At 43.0% G+C, this 23,306-nt stretch overlaps 1 protein-coding gene across 1 annotated transcript in view; it reads left to right on the top strand.

The window, feature by feature from the left end:
• The window catches only part of ANKRD55 (ankyrin repeat domain 55), a 107,211-nt gene that overhangs the window by 63,545 nt on the left and 20,360 nt on the right, over positions 1–23,306 (top strand). Inside the window, exons 6-7 of the mRNA XM_030759624.2 lie at positions 10,102–10,230; positions 21,311–21,495. Of these exons, the coding sequence (XP_030615484.1) occupies positions 10,102–10,230; positions 21,311–21,495 (314 nt within the window). The remainder of the gene's footprint in view (positions 1–10,101; positions 10,231–21,310; positions 21,496–23,306) is intronic.

Raw genomic sequence — 23,306 nt, 5'->3', positions numbered from 1 at the left:
TAGCATTTGTTGTAAAGCTGGTTTGGTGGTGCTGAACTCTCTCAGCTTTTGCTTGTCTGTAAAGGTTTTAATTTCTCCATCAAATCTGAATGAGATCCTTGCTGGGTAGAGTAATCTTGGTTGTAGGTTTTTCTCCTTCATCACTTTAAATATGTCCTGCCACTCCCTTCTGGCTTGCAGAGTTTCTGCTGAAAGATCAGCTTATGGGGATTCCCTTGTGTGTTATTTGTTGTTTTTCCCTTGCTGCTTTTAATATGTTTTCTTTGTATTTAATTTTTGACAGTTTGATTAATATGTGTCTTGGCGTGTTTCTCCTTGGATTTATCCTGTATGGGACTCTCTGTGCTTCCTGGACCTGATTAACTATTTCCTTTCCCATATTAGGGAAGTTTTCAACTATAATCTCTTTAAATATTTTCTCAGTCCCTTTCTTTTACTTTTCTTCCTCTGGAACCTCTATAATTTGAATGTTGGTGTGTTTAATGTTGTCCCAGAGGTCTCTGAGACTGTCCTCAGTTCTTTTCATTCTTTTTTCTTTGTTCTGCTCTGCAGTAGTTATTTCCACTATTTTATCTTCCAGGTCACTTATCCATTCTTCTGCCTCAGTTATTCTGCTATTGATCCCATCTAGAGTATTTTTAATTTCATTTATTGTGTTGTTCATCGTCGCTTGTTTCATCTTTAGTTCTTCTAGGTCCTTGTTAAATGTTTCTTGCATTTTGTCTATTCTATTTCCAAGATTTTGGATCATCTTTACTATCATTATTCTGAATTCTTTTTCAGGTAGACTGCCTATTTCCTCTTCATTTGTTAGGTCTGGTGGGTTTTTATCCTGCTCCTTCATCTGCTGTGTGTTTTTCTGTCTTGTCATTTTGCTTATCTTACTGTGTTTGGGGTCTCCTTTTTGCAGGCTGCAGGTTCGTAGTTCCTGTTGTTTTTGGTGTCTGTCCCCAGTGGCTAAGGTTGGTTCAGTGGGTTGTGTAGGCTTCCTGGTGGAGGGGACTAGTGCCTGTGTTCTGGTGGATGAGGCTGGATCTTGTCTCTCTGGTGGGCAGGTCCACATCTGGTGGTGTGTTTTGGGGTGTCTGTGGACTTATTATGATTTTAGGCAGCCTCTCTGCTAATGGGTGATGTTGTGTTTCTGTCTTGCTAGTTGTTTGACATAGGGTGTCCAGCACTGTAGCTTGCTGGTCGTTGAGTGAAGCTGGGTCCTCGTGTTGAGATGGAGATCTCTGGGAGATTTTCGCCGTTTGATATTACGTGGAGCTGGGAGGTCTCTTGTGGACCAGTGTCCTGAAGTTGGCTCTCCCACCTCAGAGGCACAGCCCTGACTCCTGGCTGCCGCACCAAGAGCCTTTCATCCACACGGCTCAGAATAAAAGGGAGAAAAAGTAGAAAGAAAGAAAGGAAGGAAGGGAGGGAGGGAGGGAGGGAGGGAGGGAGGAAGGAAGGAAGGAGAAAGAGAGAGAGAGAAAGAAAGAAAGAAAGAAAGGGGATAAAATAAAATAGAGTAAGATAAAATAAAATACAGTTATTAAAATAAAAAATAATTATTACGAAACAAAAATTTTTAAGTAAAAAAAGAAAAACCAGAAAACGGACTGATAGAACCCTAGGACAAATGGTGAAAGCAAAGCTATACAGACAAAATCTCATACAGAAGCATACACATACACAGTCACAAAAAGAGAAAAAGGGGAAAAAATAATATATCTTTGCTCCCAAAGTCCACCTCCTCAATTTGGGATGATTCATTGCCTATTCAGGTATTCCACAGATGCAGGGTACATCAAGTTGATTGTGAAGATTTAATCCGCTGCTCCTGAGGCTGCTGGGAGAGATTTCCCTTTCTCTTCTTTGTTCGCATAGCTCCCTGGGCTCACCTTTGGATTTGGCCCTGCCTCTGCGTGTAGGTCACCGGAGGGCGTCTGTTCTCCTCTCAGACAGGACGGGGTTAAAGGAGCAGCTGACTCGGGGGCTCTGGCTCACTCAGGCCGGGGGAGGGAGGGGTGCAGATGCGAGGCGAGCCTGAGGCAGCAGAGGTTGGTGTGATGTTGCACCAGCCTGAGGGGCGCCGTGCGTTCTCCCGGGGAAGTTGTCCCTGGATCCCAGGACCCTGGCAGTGGTGGGCTGCACAGGCTCCCCGGAAGGGAGGTGTGGATAGTGACCTGTGCTCGCACACAGGCTTCTTGGTGGCAGCAGCAGCAGCCTTAGCGTCTCATGCCCGTCTCTAGGGTCCGCGCTGGTAGCCGCGGCTCGCGCCCATCTCTGGAGCTCCTTTAAGCAGCGCTCTTAATCCCCTCTCCTCGCGCACCAGGAAACAAAGAGGGAAGAAAAAGTCTTTTGCCTCTTTGGCAGGTCCAGACTTTTCCCCGAACTCCCTCCCGGCTAGCCGTGGTGCACTAACCCCCTGCAGGCTGTGTTCACGCCGCCAACCCCAGTCCTCTCCCTGCACTCCAACCGAAGCCTGAGCCTCAGCTCCCAGCCCCCGCCCACCCGGCGGGTGAGCAGACAAGCCTCTCTGTCTGGTGAGTGCCGGTCGGCACCGATCCTCTGTGCGGGAATCTCTCCGCTTTGCCCTCCGCACCCCTATTGCTGTGCTCTCTTCCGCGGCTCTGAAGCTTCCCCCCTCCGCCACCCACATCTTCCGCCCGCGAAGGGGCTTCCTAGTGTGTGGAAACCTTTCCTCCTTCACAGCTCCCTCCCTCTGGTACAGGTCCCATCCCTATCCTTTTGTCTCTGTTTACTCTTTTTTCTTTTGCCCTACCCAGGTACGTGGGCAGTTTCTTGCCTTTTGGGAGGTCTGAGGTCTTCTGCCAGCATTCAGTAGGTGTTCTGTAGGAGTTGTTCCACGTGTAGATGTATTTCTGGTGTATCTGTGGAGAGGAAGGTGATCTCCGCATCTTACTCTTCCGCCATCTTCCCCCTCTGTCCCGCGTATCTATTTTATATATAGTAGTTTGTTAATCCTGTACCCCTGATTTGTCCCTCTCCCCCCACCCACTGGTAACGGAAAATTTGTTTTCTGTATCTGTGAGTCTGTTTCTGTTTTGTATATACATTCTTTTCCATTATTTTTTAGATTCCACATATAAGTGATATCACATAGTATTTGTCTTTCTCTGTCTGACTTATTTCACTAAGTATAATGTTCTGTAGGTTCATCCACATTGCTGCAAATGGCAATATTTCATTCTTTTTATGGCTGAGTAATATTCCATTGTGTGTGTGTGTGTGTGTGTGTATATATATATATATATATATATATATACACACACACACACCACATCATCTTAATCCAATCATCTATTGATGGGAACTTGGGTAGCTTCCATGTCTTGGCTGTTGTAAATAGTGCTACTATGAACATTGGGGTGCATGTGTCATTTCAAATAAGTGTTTTCATTTTTTATGGATATATACCCAGGAAAGGAACTGCTGGATCATATGGTAGTTCTATTTTTAGTTTTTTAAGGGACCTCCATACTGTTTTCCACAGTAGTTGCACCAGTTTACATTCCCACCAACATTGCATCATGGTTCCCTATTTTTATTTTTAATATGCATGCCTGGTTGTTCTTCAAAACGACTGCATCAATTTATAGCTCCACCCATAGTGTAAAAAGGTGTTTATCACTGTTTTCCTATTGTTGGATTTTCTTGTTATTGTTTTAATTTGCATTTCCCTTATAGCCAGTGAGATTGAGCATAATTTCATAGGTGCAGTGGTCATTTTTAGATCTCCTGTGACTTGCCTGTTTAGATCCTTTGTCCATTCATCTGTTGTGTTACTTGTAATTTTCTTACAGATTCATAGGAGTTTATTTTATATTCTGAGCATTAATCCTTTGCTGTTGGATTGCAAATATTTTTTCATAGTCTGTTCCTTATTTTAGAACTGTTCATGATGTCTTTTCATGTACAGAAAATTTTAAATATGATATAATCAAAATGATCATTCTTGTCCATTGTTGCTTTTGCTTTTGGTATCTTTTTAAAGAAGGCCTTCCCTACCCCTAGGGACATAACTACGCTATGCTAAATTTTCTTTTACTTTGTTACAAGATTTTTTTTTAATATATGGTTCCATTTCTGAACTCTGTGTTCTCATTCCAGTGATGTTTGTTTTTCCTGTTTCATTAACCACACTGCTTAGTTATAAAGTGACTTATTTAGAAGCTATTCACACTGTAAAGTTTAACACTGTGGGAAAGGCAAGATGGGTCAGATGGGTCAGATTGTCCTTTGTGCCTTTGTTCTTCTGGACCTCAGGGGAATCACTGACAAAGAGAGAGGCTTGTCTGTTGCAGCTACAGAGAGTTAAGTTTGGAACCTAACCTCTCCTGCTTTCATTTTAGCTTTGACAGGAAGAGCACCCCATCAAGAGTGGCTATGAAATGTTGGCATCTGGGTTAGAACTTTGAATGCATTTATCCAGAAAAGCACTGTTATGCATGGTATTTAGGATAGATTGTTGATCCTATATTAAATGCACATTCTGATATAAGTAGATTTTTGTGAGTGGCTTGACAATCCAAACTTCCATTACAGCAGCACTCTCAGAAAATAAATCCAAGTTGCAAAAACAGATGTGAATCTTTGGATATAGTTCTTAGCACTAAAACCCACTTACAACATTCCTAAGATACAAGCATAAGCAGAGACTGTGCACTATAAAGGCAAAATCAGTAGAAATAGTCCCGGACCCTAGAAATCTTTTTATTTTACAGTTGGCAAAAGGTAAAATAATAAAGCAAAAAAATTTTAATGAACCAGAATTTTTATCCTAAAAATGAACACCTTAACAAATGGAGTAGAGTCACTACTACTTAGGAGCCCTCACTTCCCTCTCTCCCCCAACCCTCCTTTCCCCATAATTTTCTAGGGGCAGTATTTTTTATCTTTGTGTCCCTAGAATCTAGTTCAGTAACTTGCACATAGTAGAGTCCCCCCAAAAATACATGTTTAGATAAATAATTACATTATTAAATTCAAGAAAAAGTCATATAATTTTATTTTATTGGCCTTTTCTCTCTTTGTTTTGTTGACCCAACTCAGTGACCCATTTTATTTACCAGGCTTGACTCCAGGTGACTTTTAATTATTTCCAAAATCTCCTCTCAAAAAATTAAGATTTTATATTTTTCTAGATCTTCAAAAATGTACTGTAGATTCTAGGGCAGGGGTCCTTGTCCATTTTCATGACATGGACACATCTGGTATGTTGGGGAAGCCTATGGATCCCTTCTCAGAAAAATGTTTCAAATTACATAAAATAAAATATATAGAATTTAAAAAAATTATACTGAATAACAGATATCAAACTATTTTAAAGAACAAATTTGCAGTATTAATATGCAAGCTTTTTTTGCTAATGCACTACTAATCTTTGTGATCTGTAATTGTAAGTTTTCCCAAATAAATTTGAAGAAAATGGCTTTCATTACAGCACTGCTAACCATCTAGGTTTTTTTAGAATCTTTTCAAGTACATCATTTATTCCAATCTTTTGTACACAGAAGACCCTCTATAACTTCTGTGAGAGGTAATCACAACATTAATAATGTGTGGATATTAAAATGTCAAACAGAGCCAAACTGGACTTCTGTGAAATTCTAGATCTTTCAGATGATCTAGAATTGTTTTGCTGATCTTTCAAACACCTGCTAAAATTCTGCTCCCAGTGCACCAAGGCGAGGGGTGAACCAAGCACCCAGCCACATCACACATTCTCTCTCTGTGTCTTTCAGCGTCTGCAAGAGATGGTCTAAAAGTGCAGTTCTGAAACATGAAAACTGCTAAGCACTTCATCAGATTTCTGCTTCATAAAACATAAAAGTTACAGTGGTTTTGGAAAAAAAGAAAAAAGGTCTGAGAAGCTAATAGGACTTGAAAGCCCTTAACTGAAATGTTGGTGGCACAGGCTCAAGGCACAGAATTACTCATCTGTACAAGAGTGTGTTCCAAAACAGCCCCGCTATGCACCCAGCAATCACCACACACAGTCCTATCAGCTATCTCGAGATGGAGCCTAAGTCAACCAAAATTTAACATTTCCCTCCAAAACATTCTAGAGAGCTGTGTTCTTAAATGAATGTAAGTTACTCTTCACTGTTTGAGCCAATACTCCTTCTTTTTCAAGAAAGTGGAATTCTACTGTTACAAGAGTCATCTGGGTGTTTGTTGTAATATATCTTCAGGTAGCTCCTAGATTTTCAGCCCTTAGATTCTTTGAAGGCCCAGTTGAGTCCTCAGTGACTCAGTGAGGAGCCTCACAGTTTGGACGCAGGTGGCTGGCTTGCGTTCGACAGACTCTAGTATCTTACACTCCCCATGAATTCAAGGAAGCCTGGATAACCTGCAATTCACTAATTAATTCTTCCTATGAACACTTCTTGAACACCTAATGTGTACTTGGGCATATCACAGTGAATGAGCCACAGCCTCTGCCTTTAAGTGTATCACAGCTAATCTTGGTCCCTATCACAGCTCAGTGCAAATGCCAATTGCCAAGCCTGAAGTCTGACCCTTAAATGGCCACCAGAGTCCTAACATAACACAACTAAGATGTGTTAGCTGTGTTAATAGAAGCTGAAGGAAGGAGGAGGCAGTTGTAGGAAAAAGTTCCTAAACAAAGTGTGTTGTGCAATACAAAGGGCTGTACTTGAGCTGATTCTAAAAGTTTTGGTTTTCATATTACTAAGAGGATGTATTTGTATTTCTCATTAGCCCAATTGAAAAAAATAGCAACAGGAAGTTTCCCTTGACTTGAGTGAATGTTTGAAACCTGTTTATATTGTAATATAAATATACAAATTTATATTATATAACATATTATTATTTAGAGAAGTAAAGGAGTGTTTCAAGTCTTGATTTGGGGCCACTCAGAGGATCAACAGTTATTATAACACTGATCCCAAATTGCAGGGTAGGGGAGGAGTGGGGGGAGAATATGTATATTTCAATACCTTACAAAAATAAATATTTGCCAGCTGCACTTTTAGAAGAAAACTAGAGGTGATGCCAAACGAAACAAATAATAGTAAAGGGTGGCAGCCCTGATGCTACTGAGAATCACCATTCTAGACAGTGAGAAGACCCCGAATCTAGCTAAAATCACAAGGAAAAAAATTGTCCAGCAGCTGAGCTCATTTCCAAAATTGAAAGTCTACTAGCTTGATGTGTGGAATGAGCATTTTCCTCTAGAGTTGGAGAGACCTGGATTTGAATCCCACCTTTGCCTTGTACCCAGTCAGTGGCCTTAGGGAAATTATTGGGCTGGCCAAAAAGTTCATTTGGGTTTGTCCGTAGCCCCAACGAACTTTTTGGCCAACCCACTATTTAACCTGTGTTTCAGTTTCCTCACCTGTAAAATGGGTCTAAAAATACCTATCTCTTAGGATTGTTGTAAAGATTCAGTGAAGTGAATAAAGTTCTTGGCACCAAGTAGGTATATGAAAAATGGTAGTGCCCCTCCCCACCATTTACCATAGCATGCAGGAGGTGGGGAGGGTTGTTTTGTTTTGTTTTTTCTAGCAGTGGGTTGGGGAGGGGTGGTTGTTGTTTTAAGAGAATAACTCTTAAAGCCTAGAAGCTATATTTAGGAGACAAGGATTAACAGTGCATAATGACAGTTTAATTCACAATTTCACACTGAATTCTCATATTGCTAGATCTATATCTCTGCATATAGTGATTGCCATCTACCTCATTTGGAGCGCTCATCAAGAATTCTAACAGGTTTCAGTTGAACAATTGGTAACAATGATCGTATCAGACAAGTTCATTTTCTATAAAGAAGTCATGTTCTGTCTTTCTTCTTTGAATGATTTTAGAAAGCAAAGCCAAATTTTGCAAAAGCAAAAAATTCAATCAAGAACAGTAAGAAGTCACTCAGTCATTTAATAAGCCTTTGCTTAGCATCCACAATGTGCCTGGCACTGTTCTAGGCTCCAGGGATTCAGACAGGCAGACAAGGGCCCTGCCTTCTTGGAGCTTAACACCCTAGTGACTTCAAAATTGTCTCCAATGTCTTTAACCCTGGATACAGGTGGCACTTCATAAGGAAGCCAATGATTCTGAAGCACATGGGACTCAGCACTGGGAATAATCCTTGCACAGTAAAAAGAATCTGATTCCCTGGAGTCCAGATGTCTAATTCCAGTGGGTCAAATTAAAAAATGAAGAGGACCCATTGAAATGCTTTGAGCTATTCTGAACCCAAAGTAACATTCAGCTGTTGGAATAAGAACAAGACATTCCACTGTTTTTAGACCAGCATTCTTTTCCATATGGAACCAATTTCTTGAAATATCCTTAAGAGTATCTGGAGGCTCAGTGTTATGTGAAACTTGAAAGCAGACCATAATGTAATGATTTAGAATATGGAACTGGTCAAGGGGGTTTAACATTCTAATCTCACAGCCCCACAAACATCACACCCTAGATTCAGCTCGATCATTGACTTGTAAACTTCCCTAGGGCTTAGCTTCCTCTTCCACAAAATGGGAAGGACAGTGGCACCTGTCAGAGTTGGCCAACTGCTATAGCAAACAATTCAAAATCTCAGTGGCCTGACATAATAAAAGCTTAATTCCTGCTTGCTTCATAGCCCAGTGCTGGTTGATGAGGTGACCCTGTCCTACCTCATCAGTCAGGGTCCTGAGTTGATTAATCACATGATTCCAGCACATTCTTGAGCCTTGTCCTCCTCCACATTCCGTTGTCAGGTGAGGAGAAGAAAATATGTCAAAGACAACATAGGTTTTGTTTTCTAGACAGACCTTGGAGGGGTAGGGGCTTCCATCCTTCCATCCTTCCATCCTTTCTGTCCACACTGCAATGTTCAGGACTCAGCCTCGTGGCTACATGTATCTGCTGGGAGGCTGGGGAGTGTAGACTGACTATGTGCCCTGGAGGGAGAGGAAGTAGAGTTTGGTGAGCACATAGTGGACTTCACCACAATGCTAAATCCAAAAAGCTGTTTGGAGGATTAAGTGAGATGATATACATAAGAACTCATAAAGATCTCTAGATCAATACATATTAATTCTGGAATAATATTAGTTCTGCACTCCTAGCTAGGCTGAGGCCCATCTTCTCCACTCACCTCACCTTGGATGAGCAGAGAAGGGGCAAGGCGGTGACATTATCTTTATGTTACCTGCAGAGACAGCTCCAAAAAGAGAAAGCTACCTACGTCCTCTGCTCCCTTTACCAGGCATCTTAATCTAGAACCATTTTAGATACATTTCATATTATTGAGAGCCATCGTCAAGGAGAAGAGGCCATCTTTTCATAGTACACTCCCAAATAATACTGGTTCTTTTTGGCAAATGTTTCCCAGAAAAGCTTATCTTATTATTAAATGATGCCTATAGTGTGTGACCTTAAGCTCTGAAAGAAGGTAGGATTCACCAGATTGACTCATCCAGATCTGTTCTCCAAGCTGCCACAGAGTGATTTCTTCTAAACAATGTAACATCTGCTTAAAACCCCCCACTGTCTTTCTATTGAGTTTAGAATAAAATCCAAAGGCCTTATGCAGGGTATTCCCCATCCCACGCTCCCAGGATCAGCCCTGCCTCTCTCCAACCTCATCTCACATCTTTCTCCTCCTCTCCCTATTCATTCATTCTTTCATTCATTCATTCAACAGCTGTTTATTTAGCCTTGGTTCAGTCCCTGGGGATACCGTAGTAAAATAGACAGGCTTATGGGTCCAGCCACTCCGCGGCATGTGGGATCTTCCCGGACTGGGGCACGAACTCTCAACCACTTTATAGCATTCAGCAATCTGGAAAATCCTTTTCATTGTTTGTGTGCATTTATTTATTATCTATCTTCCTCTACCACAGTGTAATTCCCACGAGGACAGGATCTTATTTATCTTATTCACTGTAGTATCCTTAACACCTGTTTGCCTGGCACCAAGTAGAAGCCCAATAAGTATCTGTTGAATGAATGGCTCAAGGAACGAATGAACTGACAGGCAGCAACCAGCACATCTGGTGATGCCCTCAGGCCTGAGGAGAAAGTGTGCTGCGTTTTCCTTCCTGATATCCTGTGCTCATCTGTGTCCCTCTGATTGTGGTTTTGTAGGGAATGACACCACTCCACTGGGCAACTTTCCACAACCGGCCTCAACACACCCAAATGCTGCTGAAGAAGGGGGCAGACCCCACCCTTGTGGATAAAGACTTTAAAACGGCTCTCCACTGGGCTGTGCAGGTGAGAAGTTAGCCAGTGAGCTTGTCTCAAGTATAAATGGTGTAAAGCAATGTTAACAATTCTGAGTATGTCAGACCTGAAAGATGGAATTTTCAAAGGTACAGTCCCAGCACTGATGTGGACTTTATATGTACAACAGAGCAAGTAAGATACATGCTGCCCTCTTCCTTTCATTCATATCCAGAGCAGCAACAGCAAACCTGTCACTTTGGAGGATTTGGGTACATCAGTTGCTGAGAAGAAATCCTGCCAAGGTAAAGAGGGGGAGGAGTTACAGAATATCACCCACCTCGGCTGTTACACACACACACACACACACACACACACACACACACACACACACACACACACACACACACACACACACACACACACACACCCTCTCTCTCTCACTCTCTCTTTCTCCATCTCAATGATTGCTGCTGGCTCACAGTGTACCAGGATAACCCTTCAAAGAATTATTAGGAAAGTCTCTTCAAAGTCTTTGGACCATGACTCTCTTCTTCCTTCCAAATCCTCTGAAGCAGAGGTGACCCTGAACAATGGTACTCTGACCAGTGAAAATTGTGGCTCATAACCCTACCTCACTATCCCAAAAGGGAGTCTGTATCAGTACACGTGACCAGAGAAATAGAAATCTACAGTCCAAGGCGGGGAAAACTGGGACTTCCCGGTGGTCCAGTGGTTAAGACTCCATCTTCCAATGCGGGGGGTACGGGTTTGATCCCTAGTCTGGGGTTCCACTTGCTGTGTGGTGCAGTGCAGCCAAAAATTTTAAAAAACCACAAAACCCAAAGAGGGGAAAACTGAGACTAAAGTGAAAGAGTGACCATAGCTAACATTTATTGAAGTGTCTTCTAAGGAAATCATTCAAAGGGAATGATTAAGAGTTACCTATTCTGTCCTTGAGAGGAGAGCGATACTATGCATCCTTTCAACAAACTTGCTAGCCCATTCTGTCTTTTCATGCCTAACCTAGGCATCCCCACTGTTTATTTCTATCAGCCCAATAAGGGCACCCTTGCTGAACTGCTGCCAGGATCCCTGTGATTCTGCACGCCCTGATGGTGGTTTCACTCAGGTGTTTTCACATGCCACACACAGCAGAGAAGGGCACCTGGCACTTTCAGGGTTGACATGTGTGCCTGAGATAAGGGCAAAACAGAAGTGATTTGGAAACTACTCTGTTTTTGTTCCTACAAATTTGGCTTCAGTTACCCTGTAGCAGGGCCAGCCCTGCAAAACTGTGAGGTGAACAGAGCATGTTTTTGTCATCCTCACCTGCCCTTAGCACCCTCCTCCATACTTTCAGTATCTAATCAGCTCCCGTCATGCCAGCCCCTGCCCAGAGCCCAGCCCTCCGGCTGGTCAGGGGTCACCATTGGAGCAGTGGCCCCAGGGCAGCCTGGCTGGGCAGCCGAGATGTATCCCACATGTGTTGGCTCTCAGCTAAGGTGAGAGTGGTATCAGAATCAAGCATTCTGTATATTCACTCCCATCGCCCCTGTTTTCTGATTTCACAGATCTGGGATGGGGCTCATGCATGTGCATTTTGAAAAATCTCCCCGGGTAATTCTGACTGATATGCCTCCTCTGCTCCACCTTCCTCTCCCACAGCCCAGTTTAGAGCTGCTGCTTGGGAGATGGCTTTGCAATCGAATCAGCAGCAGTGCTTGTAAAACAACAGGTTCCCAGACCCCACTCCAGACCCCTTCTGAGTTGGGCTCTTCATGGGTGGGAACCCTTGTTTTGATCCTCCAAGAGGCAATTTGGCAAAATCCAAAGAAAAATGTGCTCGACTCAGAAGATCTGAGTTTGCATTAACAGACCTGGCTTTGTTCTGAAAAGAGTCACCTAAACCTGCTTGGCTTAACTGTAGGTGTATCTTTGGGGCATGAATGAGACCATGCTCATGACAGTGATGTGTAATATTCTTTGTAATTGGAATAGATTATCATTTTTATGATGGCTCCCAATTTCCTCCATGAAAGCTTAGTTATCATACCCTCATCTACATACTGTATTCTTTCTCTCTACTAAATGTTATAGTTTTTAACCTGCTACATTGATTTCAGTCCTGTCTGCGCATTAGAATCATTTGAAGAGCTTTTAGGCAATACTGATACCCAAGCCCCACACCCTTAGTTTTTCAGTCAGTTTGTCTGGGGTGGAGCCTGGGTGTCAGTAATTTTTAAAGTTTTCCCTTCCTCCAGGAGATTGTAATGTCCACCTGGGGTTGAAAACCACTGTGATAAATGAATTCGTATTAATGGGTTCTAAAACCTTAGCTACTCCTACCTAAGATATTTACATTTTGACCATGATTTTGTATAATAAGCATAATGCCTCACACATTTATATACTCAATAGCTTAATAAATATTTCATGAGAAAAAAAAAATTTCATGAGCACCTATTCTGCATCTGGCATTGTGGGGGGAAAGATTTAGAAGACAGGTTCCTTCTAGGACCCCTACAGTTGTATGTAATATTGCATGTTCTTATGTGTGAGGATGTTAGCATACAATTTTCTGAGGAAGGTGTTCACAGTTTCTTCAACTCTTCAATGAGGATCTGTAACTACCCCCCGCCCTCGCCAAAAGGTTAAGAATCACACTCTGGAGGAACTGTACACCGTCTCCCTCCCTGCGGTTGGCAGTAAAATTCAGAAGTGGTGTGTTCTGCCCTTTATTCTGCGAAGAAGACTGAGGGTAATTCCAAATGTCAGCTGCAGCTGGGATTATACTTGCCACCGTTAGCCTTCTTCTTCATTTATAACTCAGGGCCAGCGCTGTGTTCCTCATAAAGTTTTTCCACATAAATGAGTCTATTTCCCATTGTCATTAATTCCTTTCACTGAACTTCCTGCTTTTCTCTTCAACTATATGAGACCATATTTAAAGCTATAGCACTTTGAACTGATAAAGCTTCTGTATTTGACCCAGGCAGCCAAAGCAGTAAAGATTTGAAACATTGGGCCCAAAAAGTAAACTAAGTTTCACTTCAGCCCCCATTTCTTGGGTCCCTTGGTAGCTGGTGGTGCCCTCCTGTGGGCCCATTGCCCTTGTTCACCTCCCCCATCTGCCCAGGAGACCAGATTGCATGGCTCTCTCTGGGCTAACACTGAGCAGAACTCTGTCCCTATCTGCATACAGTCTCCCTTGATGGAATCTCAGCCCTTCGGGGCATGTTCTTGCCTATCTGTGATGACACTAGCTTATCAGGACTCTACACAGGTATCTCTCGGACTCATCTTCCTCTCACTCCTCAACACTGCAGAAATTTAGTCATTAATCTTTTTCTCATTCCCCTTTCCTCAGAAAGCCCATCGGTTCCTAAGGCTTCAACTATCATTCTACTCAGAATTTCCTCAGATCAAAATCCAGCTCTGACCTCTCTCTTGAACGTTAAACTCACATTTCCAGCTCTACCAGGCATCTTCCCATAATTTCCCATGGACACGTCAAACTCAGCATGTTCAAACTGAATCCATGATCTCTCCTTCCCGTCACATTCCCATCCACCCGGTAGCCCAAGCCAAAGGCCATCATGTGGCCCATGGACACTGCTTCCTTATCATCCTTCATGTGTAATTGGTTATTGGCCAATTGGTGTATTGGTGTATTGTAATTGGCCCCAGCAGGAAACAACCCACTCAGATGGGATTATTTGAGCATAGATTCATAAAGAGGCTATTTACGCACAACAGCAGGTTGCCATTAGGGCATCTGGGAGGGCATGGGAGGCAGTGGTTACTAAGACACAGCAAAAGCTGTAGCTGTAGGAAAGGGCCTAGGATGGAAACTGTAGACTTTGATGGAACAGTCAAACTGTGGCCTAGCAGGGAGGGAACTGGAGAATAAATGCCCCAATCACTCTTTCCTCCTACATCCATCTCCTGTCAGTACCACTCACTGGCCAATCCCAACCAGAAGCCAAAGGGCAAAGGGGCCCATTTGATGCAATTCATACATGCTAAAGGATGAAAAGCAGGATGAAAAAAGATGGAGAGTTAACCGGGAAGAACAAATGGAGACAATTTAGTACACCTACCATCAGTGCCTTAGATCAAGCTTCCCCTGTCTCCCACCTGAACAGTTTCAGTATCTGTATTCCTACTTTCAGCCCTTTCCTTCTCCAATCTATTCTCACATTGCACCAAGTGCTTTCTACAAATCACAAAGGAATGTACTAACATAACTGTTACTACAACAAAACAATTATGGTCACTGCTGGTTCTTGGCTCAAAAACCTTCACCAAGTGCCATTTTCTGGTAACGAACAAACTCCTTGACTTGCACTTACTGCCATGAACAAGCTCTCTGCAACCCACCCCACTCCCTGCCCTTTCCTCTTCAAGCCATATAGGCTTTACTCCAACCGTACTAGAATATTAATAATCTCCTCATTACATCGTAAAGATTCATCCTGTCTTCCCCTTGGTCATGCGCACAGGCTTCTCATTGTGGTGACTTCTCTTGCTGCAGAGCATGGGATCTAGGCACATGGGCTTCAGTAGTTGTGGTGCACAGGCTTGGGAGTTGTGGCTCGCAGGCTCTAGAACACGGGCTCAGTAGTTGTGGCGCATGGGCTTAGTTGTTCTGCCGCGTGTGGGATCTTCCCAGACCAGGGATCGAACCTGTGTCCCCTGCATTGGCAGCTGCCTTAACCAGTGCACCACCAGGGAAGTCCACGTGCCTTAGTCCATGTGGCTTAGTATCAAGGAGTTTTTTCTAATGATAGGAATTCTAGGATAGATATGATGGCAGGTCAGTGAGAAGGGCAAGTATCTACTGCCCCTCAAATCTCACCTCTAGCTCCTTCCTTCTAAACCTAGAAAATGTGTTTATCTGGAATCTTCCTCAGCAGTACTCTTCTTTCAGTGCATTTTTCAAGGGAGGTTAGAAAGAAAAGAACTGCAGTAATATAAAACTATTTCATGTTTGTTCATTCAGTATGTGGTTATGTGGTTAAGGAAATTATACACATACACATACCCTTGGAGCTCTTGAATATAACCATCAACCCCAGTGCCTGAGACTGATTTGGTCCAGCATGGAATCCTCCTCCTTCCCGTGGTGGCCAAGATCTGTAGTCAACTGTTTGAACTGTATCAAAGTCCTGTAAGTATACTTTAAATATATTCAGAGTGCCAAAGGATAATTACAAATGTCATAGACCAGTGGATCCGGTTCGTAGATGGAAGAGCCTTAGCACTGGAAAGGACCACACAAGTCATTTAGTCCAACCCCTCAGTTCACAGGTGGTGAAACTAGTGCACAGGGAGGTTATCATTACCCAAACATACCCCACGCCCACAGAGACTCAGGCCACACAACTCCCAGTGCTTGATAAGAGGAAAACTACAAAGCCACATAAGCCCAGAGTAAACAAAGAGAAAGTCAAATTTATGAAATCAACCCCATTACCCTGCGAGCAAAGACTGAGCTGTCTTGAAGGGTAGCCTAAGTTAAAGTGGCCTGCATGTGTCAGCTCCCCAGTGCTTGGTTGCAGAGAAGAAGGGGATGAGGTAGACAGAGAAGAGACAGGAACTCACCTAGGAGTAAACACAAGTGAGGAAAGAAGCGAAAAGAGAGTGAAAGGCGGGAGATAGTGAGAAAAAGAAAGGGAAGCTAAGAAAAGGATGAGTAAAACTCTATTTCGTTTGGCTTTGCCCATAGTTGGTAAGGCTTGTTTTTATTTATTTGTTTATGCATTGTTCAGCAAATATTTGTTATGAGTTACTCTTTGCTAGACCCCATTTCAGCAGAAAGATTCCCAGTCATAGGTGTGGCAAGGGCAATGCAGAGATGTCCTAGAGAATGTCACCTTGCCAGACAGCTAGAAGCAGAAGCTAGACGCTGTCTACACACTAACACAGCAGGGAAGGAGGTTTCATGGGGGGCTTTTCCATATTAGTCATTAGAGCACCTGTGAAATGAAGTAGTTCAGCAACTGAGGGTCACCATGCCTCACTGCCCATCCCCCCATTTCTAACTTCCACTAGCTCTCCAGGAGAGTCAGCCCCAGGCTTTGGGATACAGCAGCCTCTGGAGTCAGGCCAAGCAGAAAGCCTGGGTCCAAAGGGGCTAACCATGAAGATGGTCCTGACTCCAAGCCAGGATATTGGGCCCCTTTGTCCTCTAGTTAGCCCCAAACCCTCAACTCTCAAGTGTTCACGCTATACAAACTAGTAAAACTTCCCCTCCAGCTCCATTCCAGTCTAACACATCTGGCTCCAGCTGAACTTACGGGCCAGTGTTCTCATAGCACAAAACCACCCAGCCCTTTAAAAGGGCCATGTGACCTAAAACCCTTACGTCTGCTTTGTACAGTCACTGTCATGCGACAAACAGACCCCTACCTCCAAGAGAAGGATGGAGATTGGAGTTCCCTCCCTGAAGAACCCACCATAGAATTAATGCCGTCAACACGTTAACAAATAAACAACTAGTCCTGAATCTTGCGTTAAGACTCCTTGGGAGATCACCTAGAATAAAAAGAGTCTACAATCGGGACTTCCCTGGTGGCGCAGTGGTTAAGAATCCACCTACCAATGCAGGGGACACAGGTTCGAGCCCTGGTCCGGGAAGATCCCACCTGCCACAGAGCAACTAAGCCCGTGCGCCACAACTACCTGAGCCTGAGCTCTACAGCCTGCAAGCCACAACTACTGAGCCCGCATGCCACAAGTACTGAAGCCCGCACGCCTAGAGCCCATGCTCCACCGCAGTGAGAAGCTGGCTCACCGCAACAAAGAGTAGACCCCGCTCGCCGCAACTAGAGAAAGCCTGTGCGCAGCAACGAAGACCCAACGCAGCCAAAAATAAATAAATAATGAATAAGAGTCTACGATCAAGATACTGGAATCTTGTTTTTTATCAGTCTCCTATAGCAAAATTCCTGTATGTTAATTCAACTTTCTTCTTGGCAAGGCTTCTTGCGAATTCCCCTCCCTCATGAGGTATAAAGAGAAAATGACTAGGACTCGGTAGTTCCCAGCAGTTTTCAGAGTACATGAAGGCACTTTATGGATTACCCATGGACAAAAAGAACAAAAATGCAGCAAAAATAAGTAAATCCACAATCTCATTTGGCCACCCAATGTAGATTTCTAGAGCTCCATAATATCTATACAATATTCTTCCCCTGTTGAATGATATTCCCACCAAACAGAAACCCACTCTCCATTCTTCCTAAGGGCCCTTCTGGGCAGCATCCCATTTCTTCTCTCCTGGTGCTTCCTGGTGTCTGTGACCAAGGCTTCCCAGGCCTGGAGACTCCTTTGACTGACACTCAGCCCATTTTGCCAAGAAGGGAATGCTGTTACCAGGAGACCACTGAGCCAGGGACTCAACTCACAAACTAATACTCTCCAGGGCTCTCTCAAATTCTTGTGAGGGTGCACCGTGGCAACCCTCCTAGGAAAGGTTTTTAAAGCACCTAATGTTGGAAGAAGGTCTCAGTTGGCAAGGCGCACTTCATTGCTACTGATGTTGCTGATCCCAACAGCAGTTTTCACTTAAATTCCTCCCATATGAACATGCAGGATCAAATAAATACACCGTACTTTTAACTGGAGACAAAATGGTGTAGTGGTGAAATACAAGGGCTCTGCAGACAGTCAGTCCTGGCTTTGCCACCTCTTGGCTGTGACAGTGGGCAACTTAATCCCTCTGTGCCTCCAATTTCTCCTCTACAATATGGGATGATACGAGTACCTACCTCATGAAGTTGTTGTCAGGATTAAATGAGTTAGAACGTGGAAATGCAGTGCTGGGCACAGAACGTTCACTCGGTAAACATTGCTATCACCATTACTCCTGGGAGGATATTCTTACAAAGAAAAAAAAAAAAAAGGCAATGACAATGTTGTAAGTAAGGGCCAGGTTTAGAGACAAAGGAATTGTCTGGAAGATTCAGGACAAAAGGCATTTTGGAGGGAAAGTGTAAGGGGGTGGAATTTCTCTTATCCAGAAAAGCCATGTAAGACTCCAGCTTGCAAGGGAAATGCTGCCTGGGACTGTCTGGTCAGGAACTCAGAAGAGGCCCACTGAGATGTGCTGGGCCGCAGCCTCTATCTCAGCTGGGTGCTTCCAGAATGGCTCCTCTGTGGGTCAGGCAAGGAGAGGGGAAGACAGTGTGTAAGAAGTAAGTTTTGTTTTTTCCATCTGTGCTTGACACTCCATCCCACACAGAAGGAGAACCGTGACAGAGTGTTTTGCTGTTTGAATCACTGTGGCAACCTGAATTCCTTTGCTCTTCCAGGAAACCATAAACAAAATCAATTCATTGAGTGGACACTCTTTTTTGCTTCTGTTTTCCTTCTCCAATGGCTAGTGCTTCTTAAAAGGGGAGAGGGGTCTCTTGATTGTTTTAAATATACCGTATTTCAGACCCCTCAAAATATGTTTACGTAACATCAGGTGAAAGAACCTTAGAAAAGCTGATAAAGCAGGCATGAAAGCTTAGATGTGTTCACTGTAGCCACCTTTTGATGACAGGCATGCCATAGAACTAAAGTCATTGATCTGAATTATTTAAAAGTCATTGTGAGACAAAGGAAGAATGGAGGGAGAAAGAGGATGTAAGGGGGAAGGTGAGAAGGAAAAAAGGAAGAAGGTTGCTGGCAGGGCCCACTTTATGGGTGTGTGACCAGTAAAGCCACAGATGCCCCACACTCAGCAGGGAGCTCTGTGCTCTGGGTATCATGCTCTGTGGCCATCTGAAAATTCTCAGTAATTCTGTCGTTGAATCTGTGTTTTGTATGTTAAGTCTAATAGGACACTGGAGCCTCAGCTCACACAGTCCCACCTCCCTGCTGCCCTGGGACAGATGCTCAGGCCCCAGCTCCTCAGTCCCCTGGCAGGGGTCTGGGCACAGACTCAGGGAGGGTCAGGATTGAGCATGTGCTGAGTTGCAAGATGGGGCCCTAGGCACCTGTGAGGGTTTGCAATCACCGTGAGAATGCCCAGCCCAAGGGAGTGTGACACTAAATAGCAAATAAAAATCGCAATGACAGGTCCAGAGAGACACCATAGAAGAAGGGAATACATTATTCCTCTGCCATGTGAGCAGGGGGCTCCACATTTCCCCTGGGCCCCATAAATTATGTAGCTGGCCCTGGTTGTAACATTTAAAACCCACTCAGCACTCTTGCTGGGGCTCAAAGTTGAGAGCTTTGAGTGCCGTGAGCCTTTGGTCCTGCAAGAGGTTGCAGAACTTGTATCAGCTGCAGTCCCCTGATACAGTGGGAGCACACTCGAGGGTTCACTGTGTAATGGTTCCCTGTGAAGCCACGCTGAGTAACGGGATATCCGGAGAGTCCTCAGTGCAAACAGGGAGAGGCGAGGGAAAGGAAGAGGAAAAGCAAAAATGAAAGGGTGCTCTTCCACAGAATTGTGCAAACTGACTCAGAGGTTCTAAAAGACAGCCCTGGGGTCAAATAAACTGGGATAATAAAGTGGGAGGAATGCCAAAAGAAATGTTACATGGGAAAATTTATTAGGAGGTGGCTGTGGAATAGCACTTGGAATGTATTAGAATTGCAGCTTTAAAAAAGTTCAACACTCTCAGCTGATTCACTTTGTTATAAAGCAGAAACTAACACACCATTGTAAAGCAATTATACTCCAATAAAGATGCTAAAAAAAAAAAAGATGTTCAACACTCTTTCTGCCCAGGACCCTGAGCCTGGCACGTGACCTGGCTCCTGGCCCCCAGAACTAGAGCGTGTCTCTGCCGTTTCTGTAACTTGCTCCTCACGCCTCCTAGAGACCTCCATTCTTCCCGTAAGACCTGCTGCGTGGAGATACAGTGTCTCTATAGATTCACTGAGAAAATTATAATGCTGATGAATTATTTGGACTGTTTTATGATCTTTACACAGATATCAGGAGAAATCTGAAAGATAAGACTTTTCCACTGTGTGAGATAAAACTAGAATTTACTGACCACTGAGGATTTATTGTCATCTAAAATTGCAAATGCTTATGCAGTGTTTTTTGTATTTTTCAGTCCAATGAAAGGTGACATGCACAGCATTTACTTACTCATTTGTTTAAGCTGAAGAGATGTAGGACACTCTCAAGAAAGAGCTGGTGACTTTTAAGGCTGGGACAGGTTACTAAAAAGAGTGTAGAATAGCCTCCCTTCAAAGATAAGATAAGGGCTTCCCTGGTGGTACAGTGGTTGAGAATCCGCCTGCCAATGCAGGGGACATGGGTTCGATCCCTGGCCCTGGAAGGTCCCACATGCCACAGAGCAACTAAGCCCGTGCGGCACAACTACTGAAGCCTGTGCGCCCTAGAGACCGTACTCTGCAACAAGAGAAGCCACCGCAATGAGAAGCCCGCGCGCTGCACTGCAAGCAAGAGTAGCCCCCGCTCGCGGAAACTAGAGAAAGCCCACGCACGGCAATGAAGACCCACAGAGCCAAAAAAAAAAAAAAAAAAAGATAAGATAAAAACTTATTATACACCTACACAGAAAGAGGAACCCAGTTTAGATGGTTGCCTAAAATTCTTTCCTTTTCATACTTATTTGTTTTTATTTCTTTTTATCGATTAGCTACTAAATTATGACCCACTTCTTTTCACAAAGGATTTTTGACAATTAGATTACATGCAATTTATAGCAATTTGACCATTACCAGATCATTCTGATCATCATTATGTCACTAGTCAGTACTCATCATAGTCACTTTGTTAACATTAAAATTAACTCTGCCAGCTTCTCAGGGGTTAACCTCTACAGCAAGTGGGGGAAACAAAATGAATATATTTAATGAGGAAGTCATCTAGGTGGCCCACCCATTGTGCTAGCTCTGATGTCAGTCAATTACACCTGTATTTAAGTCCTCCTTAGTTCACTGATGATGGAAGACAATTTAGCTCTTACAGGAGACAAAAATCCCTGCAGTGACTTGAGACAAGTGGAAATTTGTTTGTGGGTTTGATAAAATGAATTTTTTGTTGTTGTTGTTTTGAATTTTTTTTGCTTTGAATTTTTATCTTAATTTGCATAGACAGGGAAGAGCACTGGATTGTACCTAATGAGCTTTTTTTGACTCTGTTTTCCAGAGTGGAAATAGAATTCTGTGTTCCATCATTCTGAGCCATCACCAGGGTCCATCCATAATCAACTACGACGATGAGAGTGGGAAGACGTGTGTGCACATCGCCGCAGCAGCAGGTTTCAGTGACATCATCAACGAGCTGGCAAGATTCCCTGAGTGCAACCTGCAGGCTCTGGATGTGGACGACAGGTATCCATGGCAACTCAGAAATGTGGGGAACTACCAGTCATCTTTTCCAAATTTTAATCTCAAAATAAAGAAGATGTTTAAGGAGTTATCCTGTATGACTATAACCTTACTGCCAGTAATATTTATACATGTGCTTGTGACAATAAAAGCTGCTCTATTTTAGTCAGGGCAGGAAAAATCATTGTTATGAAGAGAAACGCCATGACTATACAGTACCGTCAGACTTTCCACTTTTTGCTAACCGTTCTCAGTGTTCTCAGAAGGCCTTCTGTATATCAGCTTCCTGCTATAGGCGCTTTTTGTTTTTAACAGTAAGTCTTAATTCTTTTCCTTTGTTCCTGGATTATGTCATAAAGTCAACAAGCTCTTGTTATCCAGAGAAGAGCATAATAGAGGCTTTGTGTTCAGAACTAGATGTGACCTTATCAGGGTTCTGCTTTGGGTTTCTTCAGTAATTAAAGATGTATTTGCATAGAAAAGGAAGCTGAGTCCAGAAAGGTAAAGAGACTTGCCTCAGAGGTATTTAGCAACTAAATGAAAACTTGTACCCTTGACTTCTAAACAGAGCTTTTTACCTACATGCCCTTCATCCATAATCAACTATTAGAACTTTTCAATTACTATGTGTATCTAACCTTTCTTTCAGTTAGGCATAGACTCAATGGAAATATAAGAATAATGTAACAACAAATAAGACTATTGAAAATGAGTATAAGGCTTGTACACTACGTATAGTTTTGTTTACCTTTTTCTATTGAAGTGCAAATCTAGCCACCTACTTATCATGATTTTAGATGCCCCAAGAAGCACTTCCTACTTCCTGATATCTGAAATCCTTATAACACAGGGGGAAAAAATTCTTGGGTTCTAGTAAGTCTCAGAAGCTGGAGATGGTTAACATGATGACTTTAATTAAAATTAAGGTATAAATCATTGAAAGTAGACCTTTTCCTAAGAGCAGATGTTGAACTTGAGCAGGTAAGAAAGTAATAGGACTTAGTTACATGAGGAGAAAAGGTGAATGATCCAAAAAGAGAAGTAAAGAACACATCTAGGAAAAGAGGGGTAGAAAACAGTTTGCCTACTTCAAAATACTTGTAGAACCAGCTCTGAATAGAGTATTTCCCACTTTGCATTATCACATGCTTAGCAGAGAAAATTTAGTTCCCCCAGCCTCAGGGAAGAAAGAAAAACCAAGGGGAGAAAGAAAATGCAGAAGATTGGGTCCTACAAGGGTTCAAAGTGAAGGAAAATCTCAAGAAAGGTCTAGTTCCTGCTCCAAAGTTCAGCTCATGTGTTGCATGCACTAATCAAATCCTGCTCTTCATTTTGTTTCAGTTTCTGCATCCTGCATTGTGTAGCTGTGCCTTCACATTGAAACTGTAAGCTTGTATTAGTATAGAATTTTTCAAAATTTTCATAGGTTTAAGTACTTAACGCATTTGCAACAATTGTGACTTTCCTTTCCTTCTTTTTTTTTCCCCCAGTGGAGAGACAGTTTTTGAGGAAGGAGAAGAAAAATAAGGCAATGATTTAAAAAAAACGAGGATGAGGGAAAATATGGGGAAACTAGTCCTCCTAGATATTAAAACACATCATAAATCTATGACATTGAAAACACGGTGGCACTAGCCTAAGATTGATGGCACAGAACACATAACTCGTAAACAGCCCATGTAGCTTAAATGTCCCAAATTTCGTCGGTCTATGAGGTCATACTTTCCTTTAGTACCCAAGTCATTTATTTTCAGGAGGGAGAGTCTTTTATCAAACTCTCCTACCTACACATATCTGGGAATTATCTAGAGAAT

This window comes from Delphinapterus leucas, chromosome 3, assembly GCF_059928025.1.
Source record: "Delphinapterus leucas isolate spDelLeu-1000000601 "Yukka" chromosome 3, BTC_Dleu_Yukka2, whole genome shotgun sequence".
NCBI classification, from domain to species: domain Eukaryota; kingdom Metazoa; phylum Chordata; class Mammalia; order Artiodactyla; family Monodontidae; genus Delphinapterus; species Delphinapterus leucas.
The sequence above is the reverse complement of the archived record's forward strand: the minus strand, read 5'-3'. Positions and strand labels throughout refer to the sequence as shown.